This window comes from Hyperolius riggenbachi, chromosome 8 (assembly GCF_040937935.1).
Source record: "Hyperolius riggenbachi isolate aHypRig1 chromosome 8, aHypRig1.pri, whole genome shotgun sequence".
Lineage (NCBI taxonomy): Eukaryota > Metazoa > Chordata > Amphibia > Anura > Hyperoliidae > Hyperolius > Hyperolius riggenbachi.
In genome coordinates, this window is record NC_090653.1 from 66652403 (window position 1) to 66677257 (window position 24855).

Consider the following 24855-nt stretch of genomic DNA (forward strand, 5'->3'; position numbering starts at 1 on the left):
TACTTACCTACCTATACTGGGGTCATATACCTATCTAATCTATACTGGGGGGAAGCCACCTATCTAACCTATACTGAGGGGCAGCTACCTATCTAACCTATACTGGGGGGCAGCTAACTATCTAATGTATACTGGAGGCAGCTACCTATCTAACCTTTACTGGAGGCACCTACCTATCTAACCTATACTGGGGGGCAGCTACCTATCTAACCTATACTGGAGACACCTACCTATCTAACCTATACTGGGGGGCAGCTACCTATCTAACCTATACTGGAGGGCAGCTACTTATGTAATCTATACTGGGGGCAGCTACCTATGTAATTTATACTGGGGGCAGCTACCTATGTAATCTATACTGGGGGCAGCTACCTATGTAATCTATACTGGGGGCACCTACTTATCTAACCTGTATTGGGGGAACCTACCTATCTAGCTAGCCTATACTGGTGGCAACTATACTGGTTACCTATATTGGAGGCACCTACCTAACTAACCTATACGGGGGGCACCTACCTATCTAACCTATGCTGGGGGCAACTATTCTGGCTACCTATATTAGCCCCTGCCTTGCTGTTACACAGTTACATTACAGTTAGCTCAACACATGTGATGTCTTGGCCACACCCATTTTTTGCCGCGGTGCGCTTCGGAATTTTTTTTTTTTTGGGGGGGGGGGGGGGGGGGGGCAGGGGTTGTCAGTAAATTATCAGCACCGGGTGTCAAATACCCCAGGTACGCCACTGTCATACTGTACATAAGCAAGGTGACATGCCAATATCTTAGTAAAGGCCCTAACACTTTAGGAAGTCTGAGATTTATATATAGCTCATATACAGTGAATGCCGGTAGAGAGTGCAATCTTCTGTTGACTTGTATTTGTCCCATTCCTAAAAATCCAAAGTTGAAATTCCTAACTGAAACTTCAATTTATGGGGAAAAAATAAAACTTTAGGTTCCGGCAGAGGGTTGCAGTAGTCTCTCATCACACACAGCCTTCTCTTTCATAAAAATGACTTTAGATGGCTCCAGCATCCCGCAGTCACTGCCAACTTATCATAAGTCGGGGCAATACATACGCTACAATGTGTAACAAAAAATGTCAACTCTACTGTAAGCTGATGATTTAAGGGGTGAAACTGCAATCGATTCATTAAGCAAGTGGTCCAGTTATGACAGACATTCGCTTTATTTCCTATATGTCAGATCACATGACATGCTGCCTATGGAATGATACAACATTTGCCTATTCTTTATATCCCATGTACTTATCTCTTACTTGATCCAACACTGATTAAGTCTGCTAGGTAAAGCCGCTTACACACCCTGGGAGATCTTTGGGGATCTCGGTCGCCCGGCATTTGACAACAGAGTATAGCTGACACTATCCAGAGGGGACATTAGCCTCCTGGCTAGCGACGCGTCTGTTGCCATGTGGGGGAGCGGAGGGAGAATGAGCAATGTGGGGCAGAGTAAATTTCCATGGGGGGGGGGGGGGGGTGGGGGATAACGGGCTTGTGTCGTGCTTGGGCATTGCTGTCTATCCGGTATGCTGTATCTTTAGCAGATGTTGTGCGGCTGATGAACGCAGGCTGGTCTGACTCAAGATTCTTGGCCACGGCGGTCTTTATCATCTACCAAGCTCAAGTTCAGGACAACATCTGTATGTAGCTTTAGGCATGTCCAGTAGAATGCAAGCAGCTTATTTATTCCACTTCCAAAAGCACTTTTTTCTACTGGGCATGCATGGATCTTACGCACGCATGTGCAGTCTGGATGAACTAGTCCACAGTGCCAGAAGAAGCCTTTCCAACTGGCGCTAGTCTAATAGGTATACATGGACCCAGCAGTGGAACAGTGGGCTGCAGGAGCATCTGGGAAGCCTCTGGACCACCCAGAGGCTTACCACTTCTGAGCTAAGTATGGCATTTTATTTTTTACAGTTCAGTTGTCCTTGAAAGTGTCGGGACAGTTTCCCAAAGTCGAATTTTTAATGTGTTATGAAAATTGAGCAAAAAGTGAAACTCAACATCATGATCAAAAAATCACTTTAGCTTTAAAAATTGGCAGGAATGCTTACGTTATAATTAGTTGCCAATTAGATAACCGGGAACCACAATTCCTAACTGAATATTTGCTACCACTCAGTGTTGTCTCTGTCTGTAATTAATTGTGGGCTGGGCTCCCAAGCGCCTTGCTTGATGGCCTATTATTGCAATTCCCCCAGCAATCAATCACAAATGATTCTGCAATCGATTTTCACTCATACAGCAGCCAGAAGGAAAAATGTTTCTTTAGGCCTTGTCTGCAGTAGATATGAGGGCTGGCGGAGATCTTAGGCCATTGGTGATCCATAAAATGCAAGAGATGTAAGATGGCAGAAGGTGATCCAGCTTTTCCATGAAGTACTGTTTAGGTTCAAATCAGTCACATGAATAGCAATCATATCACACAACTACAGGCCAATTGGAGAATGTAGTGTATCCTAATTAGATTCCCCTCAGCCAAAAATCTGGCATGTGTGCATCTGCCAGGCAGATCAACTCAGCCGATTGCTTTGTCCTCATACTCGCCCCGCTCACTGTGTCATGTCTACGCCACTCCGTTGTGTCCCCCCCCCCCTCACTTTCGACATTGAAACACAGCACCTAGTCAGCCTACAGGCTAACTACATATCTGTATGGCCGTCAGTGTGTACGGGCATCGAGGCCCCATGCACACAAAGCTCGTCGCGGTACTCTCCCCCACCGCAACATGTTGCAGTGGCCATTAATCTTAAGGTGGCCACTAACTGTCCAATTTCTAGCGAAAAATCATTAGAGCGATCAGAAATTCTGATCGGATTGGTTGTAAATAACCTCCATCGATGGACACAATCGATTATGAACGAGTGAAAAAAATGCCGTCCGAATGAATTTTCGTCGAACCAAAATTTGGATTTTCTTGTTGGTTGTGATAGACAGGAAGCAAAGATTGGTTCGTTGAAGTAGTGAACGATGTATTACAATATTTCACTTCTGATCAGAATTTCTGATCGCTCAAACGATTTTTCGCTAGAAATTGGATCATTAGTGGCCACCTTTAATGAGACTGGCCACACTACCCACAGTGTGACTCGATGCATCGGAAGTCCCTCAGATAACGCAAAGGCGACGCAGACTCTGCAGTGCGAGGCCGAGCGATGCAATTGCATTGGAGTCAATGGCACCGCAACAATCTATTTAGATTGTTGTGATAGAAGTGTGGGGTGCAGGCGCCGGTCGTTCACAATTTGGTGACACACTTCCTGTACAGCAGTGAGCACGTCGTTGACGGGGGACAATTTAAATAGAAAATGGTGCTTTGCGATTGTCCTGGGGCAGGCTCTCCTGCCGCAGGATAATCGCACCGCACCAAAGGCTTGAATCACTAAACCTTGACAACTCCTATCATGGGCGCGCTAGCGTCTTTGCGTGCAATTTCGCGTTTTGTGTGCGTTTTGCGCACAATCGCGGTTGCAAATTCGAGATTGCGTGAAAAATTGTGAAAACGTGCGTAAAACACAAAATTGCGCGCACAACCGCTAGCGCGGCCGTGATGAGTTATCACGGCTTAATGAATTAAGCACCAAGTGTGCAATAAGCCTTAGTAATAAAGTGTCCACACAGCAAGGTCAAGAAGTAAGTCAAAACTATCAACATTCACAGTTCTTTACTACAAATGTCAGTGAACCCCCCTCCCAAGTTTACTTCTTAAACTTGACTGCTTTGTTATATGACCAACCTTTCAAGAGGTCTTTAGCTCTGAAAGCCTCATTTGAAAAAAGAACATTTGAACACTTTCTTTGCAAAGCTATTAATACTATATTTAGAGCTGTGGCAAGGCTGATGTAAGGCATTGTCTGGTAATTTGCGTTAGCCATAAATAGGTTTAGGGTTAACACTTTTGCAGTGTTATAAACTCCAATGTCACCAGGCCTTTAAAGGACATCCGAGCTGAAAATAAACTGATGAGCAGAGTTGTCCCGAACGTTTCGGCCGCGAACATCGGTGGTTCGCATTCGCGTCGAAACGCGAACTTAATGGCAAGTTCGACCCACCCCTATACTACATCATTGGGCTAAACTTTGACCCTCTACATCACAGTCAGCAGACACATGACAGCCAATCAGGCTGCACTCCCTCCTGGACCCCTGCCCCCCTTATATAAGGCAGCTGCTTCAGCCATTATCTCACTCGGTGTTGCTGCAGTAGTGACAGAAGGGAGAGAGTTGCTGCAGAGATTAGGGAAAGCTTAGTTAGGCTCTTGTAGCGTGCTCTTAGCTGATATATGTTTTTGAAAAGCACCACAAAAAGAGCTCTTTTCAGAGCTAATGTTCTTGTGAAGTTTATTTTTTTTTGTGTGTGCCATTGACATTGCATTATACAGCCCTGTGTGTCGCAGCTGGCCCTTGCTAATTGCTATACTGTGCAAGGCCCAGCACATTCAGTGCCTACCTTTTCACTGCACCTGTGTGTGACAGCTGCACATTCATAATACCAGTCCGACAGTGCATACCTGTTCATGTTCACTGCACCTGCGTGACAGCACGCAGTGTTATATAATACCAGTCACTGCATAACTGTTCCCTGCACCTGTGTGTGTGCACCTGTGTGTGTGACAGCTGCACAATGTATTGTGTAATACCAGTCCATGCATACCTGTAACTGCACCTGTGACTGACCGCACATTGGCCTTAATTCACTAAGATCATGCTGGAGATAATAAGGCAAGAGAAAACTTACCTCCACATAGTAAGAGAGTTATCTTATCTCTTCATTCCTTACGTTACCTCTTCTGTAGTTAATTTACCTCCTCTGTAGTTAATTTACCTCCTCTGTAGTTAAGTTACCTCCTCTGTAGTTATTTTTACACAGTTAATGAACAGCCAGTCTTTAACTCTGGAGTTATTTTAAGGATTAAAGAGTTAACTTAAAGACAGAACTTTAACTTTAGATTTGCCTGAGGTCAAATGTTTCCTGAATACTACATGCCTTATCACCATGGTAACAACTCTAGAAGAGTTATTAAAGACAGGCGATAAGCTTAGTGAATTGAGGCCATTGTATTATATACCAACAGTCTTTGTAATCTGTTCACTGCACCTGTGTAACCGCACATTGTTGTACCAGCAGTCACTGCAACTTGTTCACTGCACCTGTGTAACTGCACATTGTTTTACCAGCAGGCACTGCAACCTGTTCACTGCACGTGTGCACGTGTGTAACCGCACAGTGTTGTACCAGCAGTCACTGCAACCTGTTCACTGCACCTGTGTAACCGCACAGTGTTGTACCAGCAGTCACTGCAACCTGTTCACTGCACTCAGTCACTGTTGTTCTGTCATTCAGCTACCTCAGCCCGACCATATGGGCTTGAAACCTGTCATCGCCTGCACTCTGGCCATGGTGCGCACCAGTCCAGCACGGCCGTCACTACACAAACAGCTGTTTGCGGTGCGTTACACAGTGAGTTTAGTTTGCCCTCGTAGTCACTCACTGCTGCTCCAGTCCCCTTATGCCAGCTAGTTTCGTTTTTGCCGACCTCAGGGTCGGCGGGCTCCTTGCGTACATTTTTACGCATTCCCACTGGTGCAGGAGCATTAACGCATACATTTTACGCGTTATTGGTGCAATACGTAAATTTTTACGCGTTGCATCACTAACGCGTAAAAATGTATGCGCTAATGTTCCTGCACCAGCGGGAATGCGTAAAAATGTACGCAATGCGGGACGCCGACCCTGAGGTCGGCAAAAATGAAAATAGCTGGCATAGGGGGACTGGAGCAGCAGTGAGTGACTATGAGAGCACAGGATGGCTGCATTGGGCTGGTAGACGCCCCAGGTAAGTGAAACTCATTTTTTTTTGCCTGACGATTCCTTTAACGCCATTCTGAAGTCAAAACAAAATAAACAAACAGCAGTGCCCTACCCTGCAACTGCCACCACTCTCTGCTACCATTTTCCAAAGTGTAGATGTGTTAGATCACCTCCCCATGCTATGCAAAACCTAGGTGGCACATGCATGCCCAATTCAACATTTCCTTGAGCGTGTTAAGACTGCCTAAGCAAGTTGATGGAGCCCCGGGCCTAGCACTGAGGGAAAGATGGCTACTTAGCACAGGGGAGGAGGGTGCACACCACTACACTAATAAGAATTGTAGCTAAGGAGTGATAAGAATTGCAGATCAGTGCTGAGCTAGTAAGCAGCAGACCAGCTTTAGTTTATTTTGGCTTTAGCAGCACTTTAAAGAGACACTGAAGTGAAAAAAAAATTATGATATTATGATTTGTATGTGTAGTACAGCTAAGAAATAAAACATTTAAATCAGATACATCAGTCTAATTGTTTCCAGTACAGGAAGAGTTAAGAAACTCCAGTTGTTATCGCTATGCAAAAAAGCCATTAAGCTGTACGACTTTCAAAGTCGTGGAGAGGGCTGTTATCTGACTTTTATTATCTCAACTGTTATTGAACTATTTAATTTTTCTCTGCCAGAGGAGAGGTCATTAGTTCACAGCCTGTTCTGAAAGAATCATTTTGAAAGCTGAGTGTTGTGTAATCTGCACATATTATAGAATGATGCAATGTTAGAAAAAACACCATATACCTGAAAATAAAAATATGAGAATATTTTCTTTGCTGCTAATCTTCTAGTAATTATTCATAGTACACAACCAATTCATTATATAATTTTTTTTTTTCGCTTCAGTGTCTCTTTAAGTACCAGCTTCAAGATGCGAATGCCAAGGTGTACTACTAATGAGATAAAAAAAAATAGCAGTCATATAATCATTAAAGGATACATGAGGGGACGTGACATGATGAGATAGACGTGTATGTACAGTGCTTAGCACACAAATAACTATGCTGTGTTCCTTTTTTTCTTTCTCTGCCTGAAAGAGTTAAAAATCAGGTATTCAAGTGACAGTTTCTGTCCTGGTCAGGAATGGGTCGGATAATAGTGTAGCCAGCACGGATAAGGAATTACAGCCATAAAACACTTTTCTAGCAGAAAATGGCTTCTGAGAGCAGGAAAAAGATAAAAAGGTTCAATAGTTCATAGATGTTATTTCTGGCATACTTCAATGCATGTGTCATTGAGCAGTGACAATAAAACTGTAAAAAAATTAAAAAGTAGATTTAAAAAATAAAATACAACTGTGGGATATCTAAAAAGCCATTTTTAGGCGAAAGATGATAAATATAATTGTATATCTCATCAGTTTATTTTAACCTTGTGTTTCCTTTAAGATTAACTGCAAAATTACACATCTTAATTTCACTTAGGATTTTGGTGCAACTCTCAGATACACTTATGCATAGGAGCCCTTCAAGCATGCATCCTTATCGGCAGAGTGCCAGTCTGGGGCTCAGAAAGCTCTCATTCTACATGCTACATTGATTGTGTACTTACACAGTTTCATCATTCAGGAACTCCAGTTCTCCATAGGCATCCTCATAGTCAATACCTCCGCCCCTTGCGGTGCCCTCTACTGTTCGATATGGTATTATCACAGTACCTCTTGCCCCAGAGTTCCTCAGCACTCGTACTTCCAGCACCCCAACACTCTCGCTGACACGAACCAATTTCTCTTCAAAAGTAAATATCCCAGCATGATCATCATCAAGGATGGTTACTGTGGCAATAAGTGGTGAGACCAAGCGAGCCTTGGGGTGTCCATCACCATCTGGTTCAAACATTCCTTCAGCATCTCCCACTCTCAAGTTCATGAGACGTACAAAGAAATGTTCATCTTCCTCAAAGATGTCATCATCAATTATACCAACTTTAATCTCTTTTTGAGTCTCACCTGGTTTAAAAATCAAGGTTCCCTCGCTATACTCATAGTCTGAGCCAGCGTTGGCAGAGCCGTCTTCTGTCTTGTAGTCCACATAGAACGTACTTGCACCATCTCCACCTTGGCATGCAACATTAAGTATGACGAAGCCACAGTTTTCCAGACACTGGTAGTTGCAAGGCTGAAAGAAGATCTTGCTTGAATTCTCCTCCCCAGATTCAGATGTTACCTCCTGTAGATTAGCTGGCTTTTTACTGTGGTCAGCTGCATGTTTTTTGAGCACATTGCCAGCACCAATCATCATACGGGTGGCTTGAATGCGGTAGAAAGCTCTGCTCTTCTGCTGGTGTAATAAGGCATAGTAATTGGCCATTTCCACCAGCTGATCCAACTCCCGCTCAGGGTACTTTTGTTTCAGTTCCTTTAGAATACGGATAACCTCTTTGCGGCTTTCATCCAGTTCCTTGGCTTCGGCAGCTGCTGCCGCTGCATTATCTTGAGCTACTGGGTCCATGATCTCTGGTGCCACTACAGCACCGGATCCTAGTTTACCATCCATTTCTATACTTTTGGGGAACTCGCCCTCTGTCTCGATAATAATACCTCTCCTCTTATCTGCTCTATACCTTTTATACACATACTTGTAGAAGAGAAGACGTTTGTCTGCAACCCAGGCAAAAACCACACAGGCTGGAAAAAATAAGAGGGTGACAAGGCCCTCCCAGACCTGAACGCGACTTGGGGAAATCACAGCAAGTATGAGGTACAACCAGATGTAGGCAAAGATGCTCCAGGTGGCAGTGACAAAGAAAACTCTAGGATGCTTGATCTTTCTCGATTCACCATTGGGGATGACATAGACACAAATTGCAATGATGACAAACATATTGAAGGCAGCAGAACCCACAATGGTACCTGGTCCCAGATCTCCAGCCTGAAAGTTGTGTCCACATACCTCAATCACGGAAAGAAGGATCTCTGGAGCAGATGAACCTAAAGCCATAAGGGTTAGATTAGAAACAGTCTCATTCCATATTCGAACAGTGGCCACACTGGTTTCTCCATTTGGCTTTGTGAGTGTAATCTCTTTCTCTTGGGATGTGATGACTTCAATGGATGCCATAAATCTGTCAGCGATGATGGACACCCCCAAGAAGAGGTAAAGCATTGCTACAAAGTAAACAACAGCCCGAGCGGCTTTGTCTCCTGTTGACGGATTGTGGGGGCTCCAGACTGGAAGCATGATACCTGGCATACACTTTTGAACTTCAGATGCTTTGCAGGTTCCATTTTCAGATAGTTCTGCTGAGGCTAAAGCCAGCACACAGACTAGTAGAAGAAATCCAGTTTTTACAAGGTGTGACATGGTTGATTCGTCTCTGGTGGTGGTCCTTAGCAAGATGGTAGAGAAGAAAACCTATGGGAAAAGAAAAAACAAAAGTGAATATTCATTTTACTTACTGGGGAACCTCACTAAAGCAGCCCTTATGAGTTTTACCATTCTGGAGATCATTAGAAACTAAAAGCTACCCTGTAAACCTTACCTGATGTGCCTCTTTTATTGTTTGCAGTGAATTTAGAGCAAGCCTTACCCTAGGTCATAGTGGACCATACTATGATGAAAAGGTTAGTGAATGAACAGTTGTGTGTGCATGTTATGTATGTGTACATGCTTATGCTTGTGCATGTTTATGACCACAATTACACAACCACCGATTCCAATATGTCGTGCAATATGACGAAGGCACAAAATGCACTCTCCTGTTATCTAAAGACAGACCATTTTTTTTACTAATTCCAGGCTGGATTTTTGTCAGAGATGTCTAATCTGAAAGCTTATTCAAGGTCTATGGCTAAAAGTATTACGGTGCATACACACCTTTGACTCATATCACCTGTCGGGAATCAGGACCCCTTGGGCAACATTGCTGGGCTGGCCTGTACAGGTGCGTGTCAACTGTGTAGTTTCCAAAGCATTCTATTGCTGTGCGGGGGGAGAACGGAGCGGCACATGCATGACATCACGTGGTGGGTGGGGGAGCAGTGAAGCTTTTTTCTAACCCATGGGACACCCTCAGACGCTGCTCTGCAGCTTTGGAACAGAACAGAACATGACCCAGGGAACATCAGGATGTGGACAATGATGGAACAAAGCAATTTGATTCTGTGGTCAATTTGATGGTTTCATTGAATAAACCCTAAATCTATTGTCATTTTTTTAAAATCATTTGATTCACCAAAAGTGATTTATCTTAAGTTAAAGAGAATCTGTATTGTTAAAATCGCACAAAAGTAAACATACCAGTGCGTTAGGGGAATTCTCCTATTACCCTCTGTCACAATTTCGCCGCTCCTCGCCACATTAAAAGTGGTTAAAAACAGTTTTAAAAAGTTTGTTTATAAACAAACAAAATGGCCACCAAAACAGGAAGTAGGTTGATGTACAGTATGTCCACACATAGAAAATACATTCATACACAAGCAGGCTGTATACAGCTATCCTTTTGAATCTCAAGAGATCATTTGTGTGTTTCTTTCCCCCTGCAGCTATCTTCCACTGAAGTGTCAGGCTGTTTCTTACTGCAGAGTGCAGACAGCTCTGCCCATATGTAATTCATCAGTATGTGAAAGCCCAGCCAGCTCAGAGGAGGATTTATCCAGCTTGTAAAAGATAAGAGAGAAGAGAGAAGCTGCCCTAATCTAAATAATACACAGGCAGTGTGCAGAGAGGGGCCTGGAGGGGGGAGATGCATCACAGAACCACAACACTGAAGAACTTAGCAGCCTTCCAGACACAGGCTGACAAGTCTGACAAGAGAGCGATAAGTTGATTTATTACAGAGATGGTGATAGTAGAACGTGCTGCAGTAAGCCAGAACACATTAGAATAGCTTTTGGAACTTGTAGGATAATAAAAAAACAGGATGCAATTTTTGTTACGGAGTCTCTTTAAGAACTAAGAACCTCAGTTGGTCAGGTTAGAAGATTTCCACTGATTATATCTGATGGACTTTTGAGACCTCTCAATTGAATCCTGTTCAGTCATATTTTAAAAGGAGGTACTCTTTAATTGGGCCCAATCCAATTCCCTTTTTCTCCTAAGTGATAATTATTCATCTTCGGTTTATAATAACTTTTTGGCACTCTGAGCATAAAAAAAGTACCAAAAAGTAGGAGAAAAAGTTCAGTCAAAATGTTTTTCTTGCTTGCTTAAAAGGCATTTTATAGATAAGATGTGAGCATAGATATCACCTAGGAGAGAACTTGTGTTGGATAAGGCCCCTTAACTTCACTGCACTTTTATCTTGAGGGGAAGGGGGCTCTGAATGTGGTGGGGGGAGCAATTTCAGTGTTTGCCATAGGCTCTATATTACCCAGATACGCCCCTTTATGCAGCATGCCATATGAGAAAGGATGAGGGCAGTGGGAGAGCCACATTGGAGGAGGGTGTTGACAGTATACCTCAATAAGATTGGGGATGGAGTCTGGGGTCCCAATAAGTTTTTATACCACCCCAGATGAATTGTAGTTATGCCCCTGGCATTCAAAAAAGGGTGCCTGCTAGCTGTATACATTGGAGACCAGTGCCCAATTATAATATAGTCAAGTGCCAGCTATTATATAGCTTATATTCTGCCGAGAGCTGCATATTGGTTTTACAAAGAGCTTACAGTGTTCAAGTGGTACAGTGATTGCTTTAGGTGCTGGGACTAAGGTATTGCCTAGCCAAGCATTAGCCATGGGGTTTTATAGGTGCAGGGTGGTTAGTTTAAGCACTGGTGATAAGCTATAATGTAGTCAAACACCATCTACCCCTTTTCCTGTAGGCTAAGGTTAGAGGTTAAAGTTAAGTGTACCTTTAGGAGGGAAGGGGGTTGGAGGCACCCAAAAATAGTAAAAAGGATTTAAAACTTCTAAGAAAGGAAAAGGTACTAAAGGGCTTACCTTTACTGAAAGACCCAATCCCATTAGGGCACTCATACCTGTTTTCCCAGTCACTATTGATGGGGTTTTGCTGATATTGACCTGATGAAGCGGATATCACCCACAAAGGCATTGCTCAGTTTTTTATGAGCAATAAACTTTTGTCAGCTCAATATATTTGGCTGACGGAGAATTTTAGCTTAGTACCATTAGGTGACAAATCTACAATCCAAGAAGAGCAACTATCTGGGAGTCCTCCCTAATCAGAATGGGGCAGTTAATCACGCATAGGCCGTAAGGTGGTTGTAGTAGCTTTGCAACCAATAAATTGCAAGTAATGTTTTATTTGTACATACACCAGGTGCACAACTGTCTTTGCCTCCTGGTTTTCTTTGTGTTTTTACAGTTCCTGTTTTTGTTCCCGGTACCTTCCGACAATGAGATTTGGGAACAGTCGCTGTACCCATGTGTTGTGTTGCTGGGGTATAGCAGTGCAGCTAGAAGATCAATGAAGAGGGGAGAGGAAAAGATGAACAGAGAATGAGCATGATGTGTCCAACTGCGGGGACAACACAAGTCTTTTCTTTCAGTCATACAGATCCAACCCAGACAATTACTAAACCACATCACGGGACACCTGCACTAATGCACAATTTTCCACGACACAATCATAAATGGTCATTTCAGAAGATGACAGAAATCTAGTGGGTACGGGCAGCATGGTGGAGTAGTGGTTAACACTCTCGCCTTGCAGCACTGGGTCCCCGGTTCGAATCCCAACCAGGGCACTATCTGCATGGAGTGTGTATGTTCTCCGCGTGGCTGCATGGGTTTCCTCCGGACACTCCAATTTCCCCTCACACCCCAATAACATTCAGATACGTTAATTGGCTTCCCCCTAAATTGGCCCTAGACTACAATACATACACTACACAATATAGACATATGACTACGGTAGGGATTAGATTGTGAGCCCCTCTGACGGACAGTTACAAGACAATATACTTTGTACATCGCTGCGGAAGATGTCGGCGCTATAAATACTAAATAATAGTAATTGTGTTTGTACAGACTAGTAAATTCTGACAAGAGAGTGCTAAAGAGAAATATGTACTGTTTGCCTTCTACTACTTGTTACAGACATGCAATTTACTTCTGGCATCTTACACTGAATTGACTGATTGCTATGTGTTTCTATTTTCCGATGGCTACCATTTCTGCCTAATCAATAATAAACATGCACAGACGACGCACCTTTCAGGTCTGATGGAGACACATAAGCGAATTAGTTTCACTAACGTCCATTTCAAGAAATTCCTGCAGCTGCTAATGCTTGTGGAAATATTCTATCAAAAATACTAAAACCATGCCAAGGACATTACTGGACTCTTAATGATCCATCCATCAACTCTTCTTCAAAGTATCTTACCGCTTCCATTTGATTAAAGCAGAGTCTGCGGCCTTCTTCTTCTTTGTCAGGTTGCAGTGAAAGCAGCACTCACAGTACTGGCTGCCTTGCTGACCGTTCTGTACTGACATCAGATAATTGTTGTCCCATTCAATGGGCTTGATGCACGAAAGGCCAGTAATTTTGCGATACGCTGGCAGTTTATGGCAATATTACAGATCTTAATGCTGGGTGGGGGGAATGCCCGTTGTCTGCTGTGAAAGCTGCGTACTCACTTAAAGGACGCCTAAAGTGAGAAGGGTATGGGGATTGCTATATGTATTTCCTTTTAAATAATGCAAATTGCCTGACTGCCCTGCTGATCCTCTGCCTCTAATTCGTTTAGCCATAGACCCTGAACAAGCATGCAAATCAGAATCCTCTTTATTCGCCAACCACAACTGGGTAGTGCCTGGAATTGGACTTGGCACTTAGAGGGCTTTAGTGCAAAAATAGGACATACACAGACACAACAGAGTAAACGTAGATTCCTCATACAGCAGAGTAACACTAGAGTAGCATAATACATACAGACATGCAGCAGTGCAATATGGTATGTCAGTTCCAGCGTAAAAAACCTAAGGGGGGAGAAAGGGGGCGTGTGAAGAGAGTTCAGGAGGCTGACGGCGGCGGGGAAAAAACTGTTCCTATGCCTTGAGGTTCTGGTGGCAATGGCTTGAAATCTCCAGCCTGATGCGGGTTAACTGAAAAGTGGTAGCCTGGGTGTGAGGGTTCGTTGGCAATCCTCTGGAGAACATTTAGACTTAACGATGAACTCCAGTGAAAATAATGTAATTAAAAAAGTGCTTCATTTTTACAATAATTATGTATAAATTATTTAGTCAGTGTTTGCCCATTGTAAAATCTTTTAAATCCCTGATTTATATTCTGACATTTATTACATGGGGACATTTTTACTGCTGGCAAGTGATGTAGCTGCTGCTTGCTGTTTTGGCAGTTGGAAACAGCTGTAAACAGCTATTTCCCACAATGCAGCAAGGTTCACAGACAGGAAACTGCCAGAAGTACCTCGGTACTCAGAGCTTCTTGTGGGAGGGGTTTCACCACAATATCAGTCATACAGCGCCCCCTGATGGTCTGTTTGTGAAAAGGAATACATTTCTCATGTAAAAGGAGGTATCAGCTACTGATTGGGATAAAGTTCAATTCTTGGTCGGAGTTTCTCTTTTTTAAAGGTTACCCTAGGTGAAAGAATAAACAAAAAAAGTTGAGATAAACTACTGCATCTATCCTCCTTCTCCTAGAAATTACTTTTTTTTTTTAGATATCCCACAGTTTTTTTATGTTTAAATCTACTTTTTAAGTGTTTATGATTTGATTGTTTCTGCTCAAAGACACATTCATTGAAGTATCCCAGAGCTAAAATCTATCAACTATTGACCCTTTTTATCTCTTTCCTGCTCTCAGAAGCCATTTTCTGCTAGGAAAACGTTTTAAGGTTGTAATTCCTAATCGCGGAAGGTTACACTGTAGTCTGACCCAGACAGGAACTGCCACTTACATACCTGATGTTTAACCCGTTCAAGCAGAGAAAGAAAATGGCAACACAGCGTTGATATTAGTGTGCTTGGCACTGTACATACACATGTCTATCTCATCATGTCACCTCGTGTATCCTTTAAGATCAGGTGTTCTCACTGAAGTTACGTGAACCAGCCACATGCTTGTTACAGGTGTGTGATCAGAGCCGGATTAAGGCTAAATGGGGCCCTAAGCAAAGTAACTAATTTGGGCCCCCCATCATGTCGTAATAGAATCAGAAGATGCAGCTGCACAGCAACATGCCGCACACACCGGGGCAGCCGAGCTACTGGTTGCTATGGGCAACAGCCCACTTTCCTCTGTGGGTGCACAATGCAGGGAATAGCAGTGGCAAAATGCAGAGTGAGAGATGAATGGCTGGGACATTTGCACTCAGGGGCTGGGGCACCCCTGTGAAGAGGGCACTAGATATCACAGCAGCAGCACTTTCCCCCTGCATCGCCACCCTGGCAATAGCAGAAAGCTCTGGACACCGCCAAACTGGAAGCTGTTCCCCAGACAGAATTACATAACCACCCCCACCACCGAACAACCGATTTCCTCCCAAACTAGACAGCCACCATGCAGCCTCCATCCCAGTGAATACAATAGTCCAGCAGAGAAGGCAGCCGCAGCGGGGGAGAATGACAGCACCAGATGACTCACATTTACCTATTGCGATCCAAGCAATAGAGGTCCCGTCATCCGGAGCCCATCTGTCTCCTCTAGAGTGCTGCCACTCTGTTACTACTACTATTACTACTTCCTACTTCCTGTCTGATCTGAGAATCAGGAAGTTCAGAGCGAGCGGCTGCACTGTAGAAGAGACAGATGGGTTTCAGATGACGGGATCTCTCTCGCTTGGATCATGGATAGGTGAGTGAGCGTTTGCCATCTGCTGCTATCATTCTTGCTGCAGCTGTGGTTCTCTGTGGGAAGGGAGGGCGGAGTGGGCAGTGGCAGAGCGCACAGTAGCAGGAGGGGGACCTAAGTAGCAAAAACTAAAAGGCATAGTGTGGCCATTTATATATCATTGGAAAGAGGAGAAAGAGAGCTTTAAAATGATCTGTATCTTTCCATAGTTACTGCACTGCTCAGAGTCCCTTTAACCATTATACCATCCAGCCACCGCTGACAGGATGGTGAGGGCAGGTTTATGTGCTGATGGGGCCCCTTTGACTCTGAATGGGGGGCCCCAAGCAACTGCTTTTGTTGCCTGGTCAGTAATCCGGCCCTGTGTGTGATTCAGACACTACTGATGCATAAAAGTCCAACAGGATGTCAGGCAACTGTCTTTTGATTTTTTGTTTAAGAAATAATTATGGCAGCCTCCAAATTCTTCTCACTTCAGGTGTTTGAGACTACTCAGCTGAAATAATGATCATTCCTCATCAATTCAGCTGGAAATATTAAAAAGCATACCGGTGTCCTTCAACGTGGCATGCGTCGTCTTCTGCAATCTGCCAGAAAAGGGAGAGGGGCAGGTGCAGGAAGTTTCCTATTGCTGGAGGTATACAACAGCAACTTTCCTAAAATATCCAATACAATCCAATACTGTTGTACATTAAGCAGGGTCAGCTATACAGAACAGGCACAGTTGCTACAGAAACAAATCACCCCCTTCAATCTATTCACATTTTCCTGCTTAGCAGCCTGAAATGAAGAGACGTACTAAAAATATACATTTTCAGCCCTATAGGAGGGTTCAGTGGCGTAGCTAAGGACTTGTGTGCCCGATGCAACTTTTACAATGGGGCCCCCCAAGCACTCTATACATAGCAATTGATACGGCGCACCAAAACCTGCCAATGGCAACTACAGTGTCAGAGGTGCAAGAAGGGGGCAGGGAACAGCTTGTTAGGCAGCTGCTTTCACAGTGGGATGTTAAAGTCCCACGTTAGAGCAGCCTGTAATGCAGCCCAACTCACAGCATTGAAAAATCAATGTGCTGGTTCACAGTGCCCACGTTGCGTTGGAGTATAACGCTGCACGTTAAATGAAAGTGCAGCATGATGTGTGTTATAATCCTATTTAGCTGCGTTAGAATGTTTGCACATGCTCAGTAATGTTTGTTTGTTTTTTTAAAAATGTGCCGCATGCGCTGTTTTCTTTCGATCAGTATGCGTGAAAAAGTACGCATCACGTACGCATCAAGAGACCCATAACGCAGTGCAATGTAACGTCCAACTTCAAAGCTAACATGCGTTGCGTTAGGGGCACGTTATGTGACCTTAACGTCGCATCAAATGCAACGTCTTAGTGTGAAAGAGCCCTTAATGGTTACCACTGTTTAAAGTATCTATAGAAGTGATTATTATGAGCTAATACTGTAGTTGAGGGAGAGCCCTTCGGGCCCCTCTGTCCCAGATGCAGTCACAACCTCTGCAACCCCATTGCTACACCCCTGGGAAGGTTACAAGAAAAAAAGCCACCCATCAAGAGAGGCTACATTCATTCTCAGTTGGGCTTTGATAAAGTGCAACTTTTAAGCAAACCCGCAAGGAGAAGCATTTTAAAAGTTACTTACCTCAGTAGAGATAACCCTCTGGAGAGGACCCTCCTGGTGAACACCGCTGCTGGCATGGGTGTAGCAATCACCCCTGCGACCACAGCCATCGCAGGGGGGCCCAGAGGCTTTAAAGGCCCCTCCTCCTCCCTCTACCCAACTGCAAATGCAGCCAATTAGCAAAAAAAACCTCCCCATTTGCTCACCAAAACCATCCCTACCACCTCCTCCCACCATGCAGATTAGCGGAAACGTCTGTATTTTTTTTCTGCTTCACAGCAGAACACTCTCTGCTGCCATTCACCGGCTCCTAATCACGTGACCCTCATGGGGTTTGGAAACCAAGGGGGCCCCATGCTATAATTTTTGAAGGGGGATCCTATTAAGTCTAGTTACGCCGCCTGCTGCCCATGGGTTCTCTTACTCTTTGTGGTCACGCTCCTCACTGTATACAAACACCGCCAAGCTGTGCAATGCTAGATGTGATCTGCACATGAGCAGTGCACCTGGAAACATGCAGACTGCTCTTGTGCATGCACAGCACAGCCACGCTTGTACATGGAAGGGAGAACAGCCACAAAAACATATTCGACAAGCTCTTGTGGAATATGTTCACAGGGTACCAGCACTGGAATGGCAGGTACCAGCAGGGCAAGGAAAACCTCTGGACTATCAAGAGGCTTCCCCCTACTGAGGTAAGTATCAATTTTGTATTGTTCCATTCACTTCAGGCACACTTTAAAGATTTTGAGGTCAAATGAATAGAGTACCCAGGGGAATATATAGTGGAATATATAGGGTTTTTTCTTTGGTGGTTCTCATAAGGGCCAATACCTCCAAAGGATGTCTGACTGGTAATGGGTAGGCTGGAGGCGCCCAATGTGTGTTCTATTTTAGTATTTTAAAATACAAATAAAAAAAATATATAATAAAAAGAGACGTAATTGCTTACCTCTCCAGAAGATTTAGACACCAGTTTAACTGGAAAAAAAAAGTTTTTATTCAAAAAGAAATCTGACAATGCGTTTCACGGGTCTTGGCCGCTTCCTCAGGTCAATACAAAATGCCTTGACTGCATAGCGTATAGAGTATAGGCGCCTCTAATACTTTAGATAGGTATTAGAGGCACCTAATGACCAGTCGGATTGCTTTTTGTATATAAACTTTTTTCCAGTTAAACTGGTGTCTATATCTTCTGGAGAGGTAAGCCATTACCTCTCTTATTATAATTTTGTATTTGTATTTTAAAATACTAAAATAGAACACACATTGGGCGCCTCCAGCCTACCCAATACCTAGCAGAAAGCTATTACAGCTCACTATCCAAAGAACATTGTACCTACATTAAAGCACGGTGGTGTTAGCTTCCTACTCTGATGGTATTTCTCAGCAGCAAGTATGGGGAGCTTTTAAGGACTAAAGAAAAAATGAATAGGGCAAAACACAATTAGATTCTTGAGAACTTTTCAGCTGCCTCTGTCCGGGAAGAAGATTCACCTCTTAATATGTCTGTCAACGACTCGAAGCACACAGAGAAGTTGACCACACAGTGGCAAAAGGAGAAAAAGGTGGATCTCCTTGTGTGGCTTAGTCAAGGTAATGACTCAAACACTGCATTCCACTGATGGTCATGATTCAACTAGCAAATGCAAGTATGAGGCCCTAGGGAGTGCAAAGTTGGTAGATAAATATCATAACGGTCTCAAGGTTGTCATTAAACAAACCTGTGAGTTCTTTGGGGCAAGAAATCACTTCAGTAGAAAACTTCTTTATCCTCCACAGGATTCCCCTGTCTCCCTCCATCTCGCCGTTTGCTGTGCCTCCCTCCGCCCTCACTATCTCTTGGCCGTTTTACATCGCTGCTAAGGGGACCCTGTCCAGGACTATGTATGTATCACTATATATACCAGCATTGCCTGGTTCACACTAGCTTGCCTACCTACTTATGCACTTTACATTTGACTCATATGTTCATGAGCCTATTACTTTTGATACTGCGCACTGATTTCCTTATTTCTGACACTAGTTTGATCCAATAAGCACTTTACTTATTGGCAGCTACCTTATTATCATTGATACCAGGACCCGGGTCCCGCCAGTCCATTCTGGGTTCGTATGAACCGAGATGGCTGTTCACAGCAACATTTAGAGCTCTTACACAGTAAGACGTTGCGTTTGATGCGACGTTAAGGTCGCATAACGTGCCCCTAATGCAACGCATTGAAAGACTACAACTTGGATGTTATGTAGCCCTGCGTTTGGTGCGTCGTTTTCGTTGCACAGTCATAGAACGAAAACAGAGCATGCGTAAAAAAAAAAAAAAGAAAACATTACTGAGCATGTGCAAACAGTCTAACGCAGCTAAAAACGTGTATAACGCACAGCATGCAGCACTTTCTTTTAACGTGCAGCATTAGACACCAACGCAACGTCTGCACTGTGAACAGCCCATTGATTTTTCATTGCTGTAAGTTACTGTGCGTTACATGTTGTTGTACCGTGCGACTTTAACGTCGCACTGTGATAGAGCCCTTAGGGCTTATTATGGTACTTTGGAGGTGAGGCATTTGAGACTGTGTTTTCCACATGATTGTATTGTGGACCTTTTGGTTTTAAATGGTTTTATAGGTGTTTAACATTCAATAAAATCTTTTTGTATGATTAAAGGTGGTGCAATTGATTTATACCAGGGTTTCTTTTTCTCTTTGTGCAATCCACCTCGCTGTTCCAGCGCTGAGACCCCCGAAGTTCACGGCCACACTCAGCGGCGGCGCTAGGGGGGTGCTTTGGGTGCTGAAGCACCCCCTAAAATTCTCCAACCACCCCCAAAGCACCCCCCCCCCAGCGTGAACGGACTTTTGGCGTCAGTTCACTGACAGCAGCAGCCCGTAGCTCCGACAGCGGCAGAGCAGGGCTACGGTAAAATGGCGTCCGAAGCCCTGCTCTGGAGACTTTGAGTCTGCAGCGCAGGGCTTCGGGCGCCATTTTCCCATAGCCCTGCTCAGCACGGGAGTTTCAGACAGTTGCCGGCTGCACTCTGCAGAGGATCGTGGGAGCTGCGTGCCGGATGGAGGCCGGGAGGAGGTCTGCAGTGCTGCAGGTGAGTAAATGTTTTTTTTTTGTATTTATATTAGCAGCAGGTGTTTGTTCTGGCCAGGTCTGCCACATGATTGCACGTATTTTCTGATCAAATCTTCCACATGATTGCATGTATTTTCTGGTCAAATCTGCTATATGATTGCACGTATTTTCTGGTCAAATCTGCTACATGATTGCACGTATTTTCTGGTCAAATCTTCCACATTATTGCACGTATTTTCTGGGCAAATCTGCCGACATGATTGCATGTATTTTCTGGGCAAATCTGCCGACATGATTGCATGTATTTTCTAGTCAAATCTGTTGACATGATTGAACGTGTTTTCTGGTCAAATCTGCCACATGATTGAATGTGTTTTTTGGTCAAATCTGCCGACATAATTGAATATGTTTTTTGGTCAAATCTGCCACATGATTGAATGTGTTTTCTGGTCAAATCTGCCGACATGATTGAACGTGTTTTCTGGGCAAATCTCCTCACATTACGTGTATTTTCTTGAGAAAACGTGCACAATTATGTGAATTTTCTGGGGAAAGGGTCACCAAAACTTGGGCCCACTGTCTTTGCGTTGCACTTTTAAAGGGAACCGGAGGTGAGAATAATATTGAGGCTGCCATATTTATCTCCTTTTAAGCAATACTAGTTGCCTGGCTGCCGTGCTAGTCCTCTGCCTCTAATTCTTTCAACCATAGAACCTGAACAAGCATGCAGCAGGTCAGGGGTTTCTGACAATATTGTCAGAACTGACAAGATTAGCTGCACGCTTGTTTAAAAGGAAGTAAATATGGCGGCCTGCATATTCTACTCATTTCAGTTGTCCTCTACACTATGGAGTGATTTGACATGCAGTATCCACAGGAGATAACCTCTTAGTTTTTTTTCATCCTAGTGACACTTCCTATTGTGCAGGTTTATGACAGGTGCTCTTTATACAAATGATTGGGTTCCTCTTGGAATAAACATAGACGCCGTTACATAAGCAAGTGTGATAAGTGCGACCTTATGACGGGTCATGTTGTTTGTATAATTTACAGGTAATTGCTGAGCTGAGCCGCCTGCTTTGCCACCTCACGCTGTGCCATGATTTGTTTGCTGGTGTCTCAGGAGAGCTGACAAGCAGGGACAGACTAACGTCTGCACTATTTATACAGCTCCCACCCCAGGGAGAGCTGTGTAACGCGCTGTTCTCCAGCCGTATCAGCTGGGAGAGTGCAGGAATCCAGCGCAGGTGCTGCAGCTTTCATGCTGTCATGTACAGAGGGGCCCCAGAGAGTCTCCAGGTCTGGCAGTGGCATACGGATCTGCCTGCTAAGCAACTGAAGAGCTGGAGGGACCGGGGACAGGGCAATAAATGGAAGCTGCTATTAACTCCGGGCACATGTATTTTTCCTTTAAAACTTGACTGTCATCCTTTATTACACAGAGATCAATACAGCTCCCAGGGTTGCTGTGGTGTTGCATCACTAACCGCATAGTGCAGTGCTTCTCAGCTAATCTGCATACACACTTTCAGTAGCTGTTGTGTGACACAATTATTAGTGATCATTGTTGGTGACAGATCGGGAGTGATTGCAGTACAGAATCGCTGCTTGGCTATGTTCTGTCTGTTCTGTGAAGAGGGGAAGGGGGATAGGAATCTGAAAGTAACCCACTGAAGGGACACAAATAAAAGCAGTGATCATAGGATATTCATCCCAATGGATCACTGATTTTAATACCGGTATCACAGTTCATTACATAATCACAAATCATCAGTTTACAGCTATAAATATACAATGTCTTCACGAAGCTTAAAACAGACCTGAACTCAGAACTTCCTCTCTGCTCTAAAAGATACGCAACAGCATAATAACCTTTAAAGAAAAACATGTATTTGCTACAGCTGATACAAATCCTGCAAAAAAAAAATCTGTAATAAATCTACTTCATGCTTTCATGGAAGAAGACATTGTTAACATCCTGTGCTTTCAAATTAGCCTCTCTGCCATGGCAGTCAGCTGACACAGCTGAGGGCTCAAAATACAACTTGTGCTTAATCACAGGTGAGGGTGAATTAGACAAGCTAAACTCTCTAAACACATACATGGTGCATTTCTCTGTTCTCCTTCTGTTCTGTGCAAGAGTTCTGGTTCACTTTAATTCAGAAGAATGTTCTCTTCAGCAGGGTTATTGGGCACCTCAAGCATTGTCTTAGGTGTATTTTTCCAATGTTTGTGAAATTAATCTTGAAACTGAAGGCATCACAGCCACCTGAGTGTCAAGCTGTATACTATGCAGTGTTACAACTTTAGCAGGGCTGGCCACTGTCACTAACAAGGTTCTACTCGATCTGCAGTGGGTCCTCAAATTTGCCGGGCCCAAATAGTAATCTTAGATGTGCCCCCACCTGGTCCCATTATGCCCATGCTATGACTAACCCTACCCCAGACACGGCCTTGCCATGATACCCATGCTGCTTTACCGCTCTGGACGCATCACTGCCACAGCTTAGCCAGATGACAGAGCACCGATACAAACACTGACTTTTTTTTCCAATCAGTGATACATGTAGAGCATAAACTTCTTTGTGGACTGCTGATGCTTTAAAGTGAACCTCCAGGCTGAAAATCTACTCAGCAGCACTGAAAAGCCTTGGTGTTTCTTTAACAGTTTCACGGCATCAGAACTTTGTTTTTCTCACTTGAGCCTCATTTTTAGCTGCACAGAAGAAAACTTCCTGGGCATTTTTCCCCTGATGCTGTGCAAAGCATGATGAGATTTCTGATGTTGTTCTTGTTCTACTGTTTTGGTACAAATTTGTTTTTTTACTTGAATTTGAGATTTGAAGCCTAGCGCGCATAGCTGGGAGGGGTGATCAGGACACAGGACAGTTTGAACTGTGTCTCATGCTCCCTGTCACCTCCTTTCAACCAAAAAGATGGCCGCCCCCATGAAAAAGATGGCTGCCCCCCATGAAATCACAAACATTTGACTGTTCTTTTAAAACAGGGTAAGAGATTATTACCTATCTATTTTAATTAACATAACTAATGTAACTTAATGACACTATGTTTAGGCTGAAGTTCCCCTCTAAACTTGGAGGCATCACGCTTCTGAAACTAACCTGGTGTGCTGACCTGACTACTACTTCTGCACTTTTGGTGGTGTAGGCTAGCTACCCAGGTCATGCACCTGAAATACCAGTGGAAAGGTGTGCCGCTTTGGGACTTATATACAGCTTGAACAAGGGGGGGGTTACAGAGTATTCAGCCTCACAGCAGTTGTCATGTGAGGAGAGAGGTGGATGTGATTTCGTAGTCAACAGTCAGATTTTCACACAACAGAACAGTCCAAATACATCTGTACATTGTGTGTAAGGATGGGTTGCACATAGTTATTTTGATAGCTGGCAGTTGGTGCTCCATCCCTGCCCAGTTTACCAGATTTGGTGAAGGAGGAATCTGGACCTCAGCAAGTTAGTTATGCAGATCCCCTACCAAGTAAATTCTTTTGACAAATCCTGGAGCCCATGGTGCGTCCAACTCTGTTATTCAGGAGTCTTGGCAGGAATCTGTGTTTTCATCCATGAGGAAGAAAGATTCCATCCATCTGAGTGGGAATATTACCCAACCCCAGATCCTGTTGGAGTGCAGTAATGGTGCTACCACAAGTCCACAACAGCCAGAGGGCACCACTGGAGAGCAGGGAAAGTTATTCATATCCCTGTGCCTGTTACCTGTCAGAACAAACTTCCAAAGTACAGTAATCGCATGTACATTCCCTACAATCTGATTCCCTACAATCTGATCACAGGATAGAAGAAAGCTATTAAGTCAACACTGAGTTCTTCTCTGCTGCTTTTCTGTCTCCGTTTCCAGAATACTATCCGTTTCCAGAATACTATCCGTTTTCAGAATACTATCCGTTTTCAGAATACTATCCGGATCTATGAGTGCATTTTTAGAAAATGTGCGCCTTCACCACCGATGGTGACGTCTGACGCAAAAGGAGGAATTTATGAAATAGTTGTGTTTAAGCACTTTCATCAAACTATCTGGCATCCATTATTCTGGTGAATATTCAATACTGTACTGGTATCATAAGTACTTTAAAGAGGAACTTCACCCACTGCAGCCTGGCAGTGGGTGTGTGGATGTGTGAGGGTGGCTATGGTAGTCAAAATGAAATGACTAAATTGTTTAAAATGATGCTGCAAAGAAGAATAGTAAAGTGGGCTTGTGCATCCACCATTGGACCCTCTCTCCAATCAATCTGATCTACTGATGAACACTGGACAGGTACTGTATGTATAGCAAGTATACCTGCATGCACCTCTACAGACCCTGCAAAGGTGGGTGGAATTCTCTTTGAAGCCAAGAGCCTTTTCCCTCTCAGGAATCACTTTACAGTAGCTGCAAAGCATACCTCCCCTTCATACTTGGATCTTTTCCAGAGATACTCCCCAAACCGCCTCTCCACTCATTCAACACTGTACTGGGATGTCTATCCCTTGTTCGGCTCCAGGACTTCTCCAGAG

General features: G+C 43.9%; 1 protein-coding gene across 3 annotated transcripts in view; it reads right to left on the bottom strand.

Annotated features, from left to right (window-relative positions):
• The window catches only part of SLC8A2 (solute carrier family 8 member A2), a 275491-nt gene that overhangs the window by 169752 nt on the left and 80884 nt on the right, over positions 1–24855 (bottom strand). For all 3 annotated transcript variants that reach the window (XM_068250582.1, XM_068250580.1, XM_068250581.1), the window contains one exon: positions 7436–9237. In XM_068250582.1, the coding sequence (XP_068106683.1) occupies positions 7436–9186 (1751 nt within the window). In that variant the 5' untranslated portion in view covers positions 9187–9237. The remainder of the gene's footprint in view (positions 1–7435; positions 9238–24855) is intronic.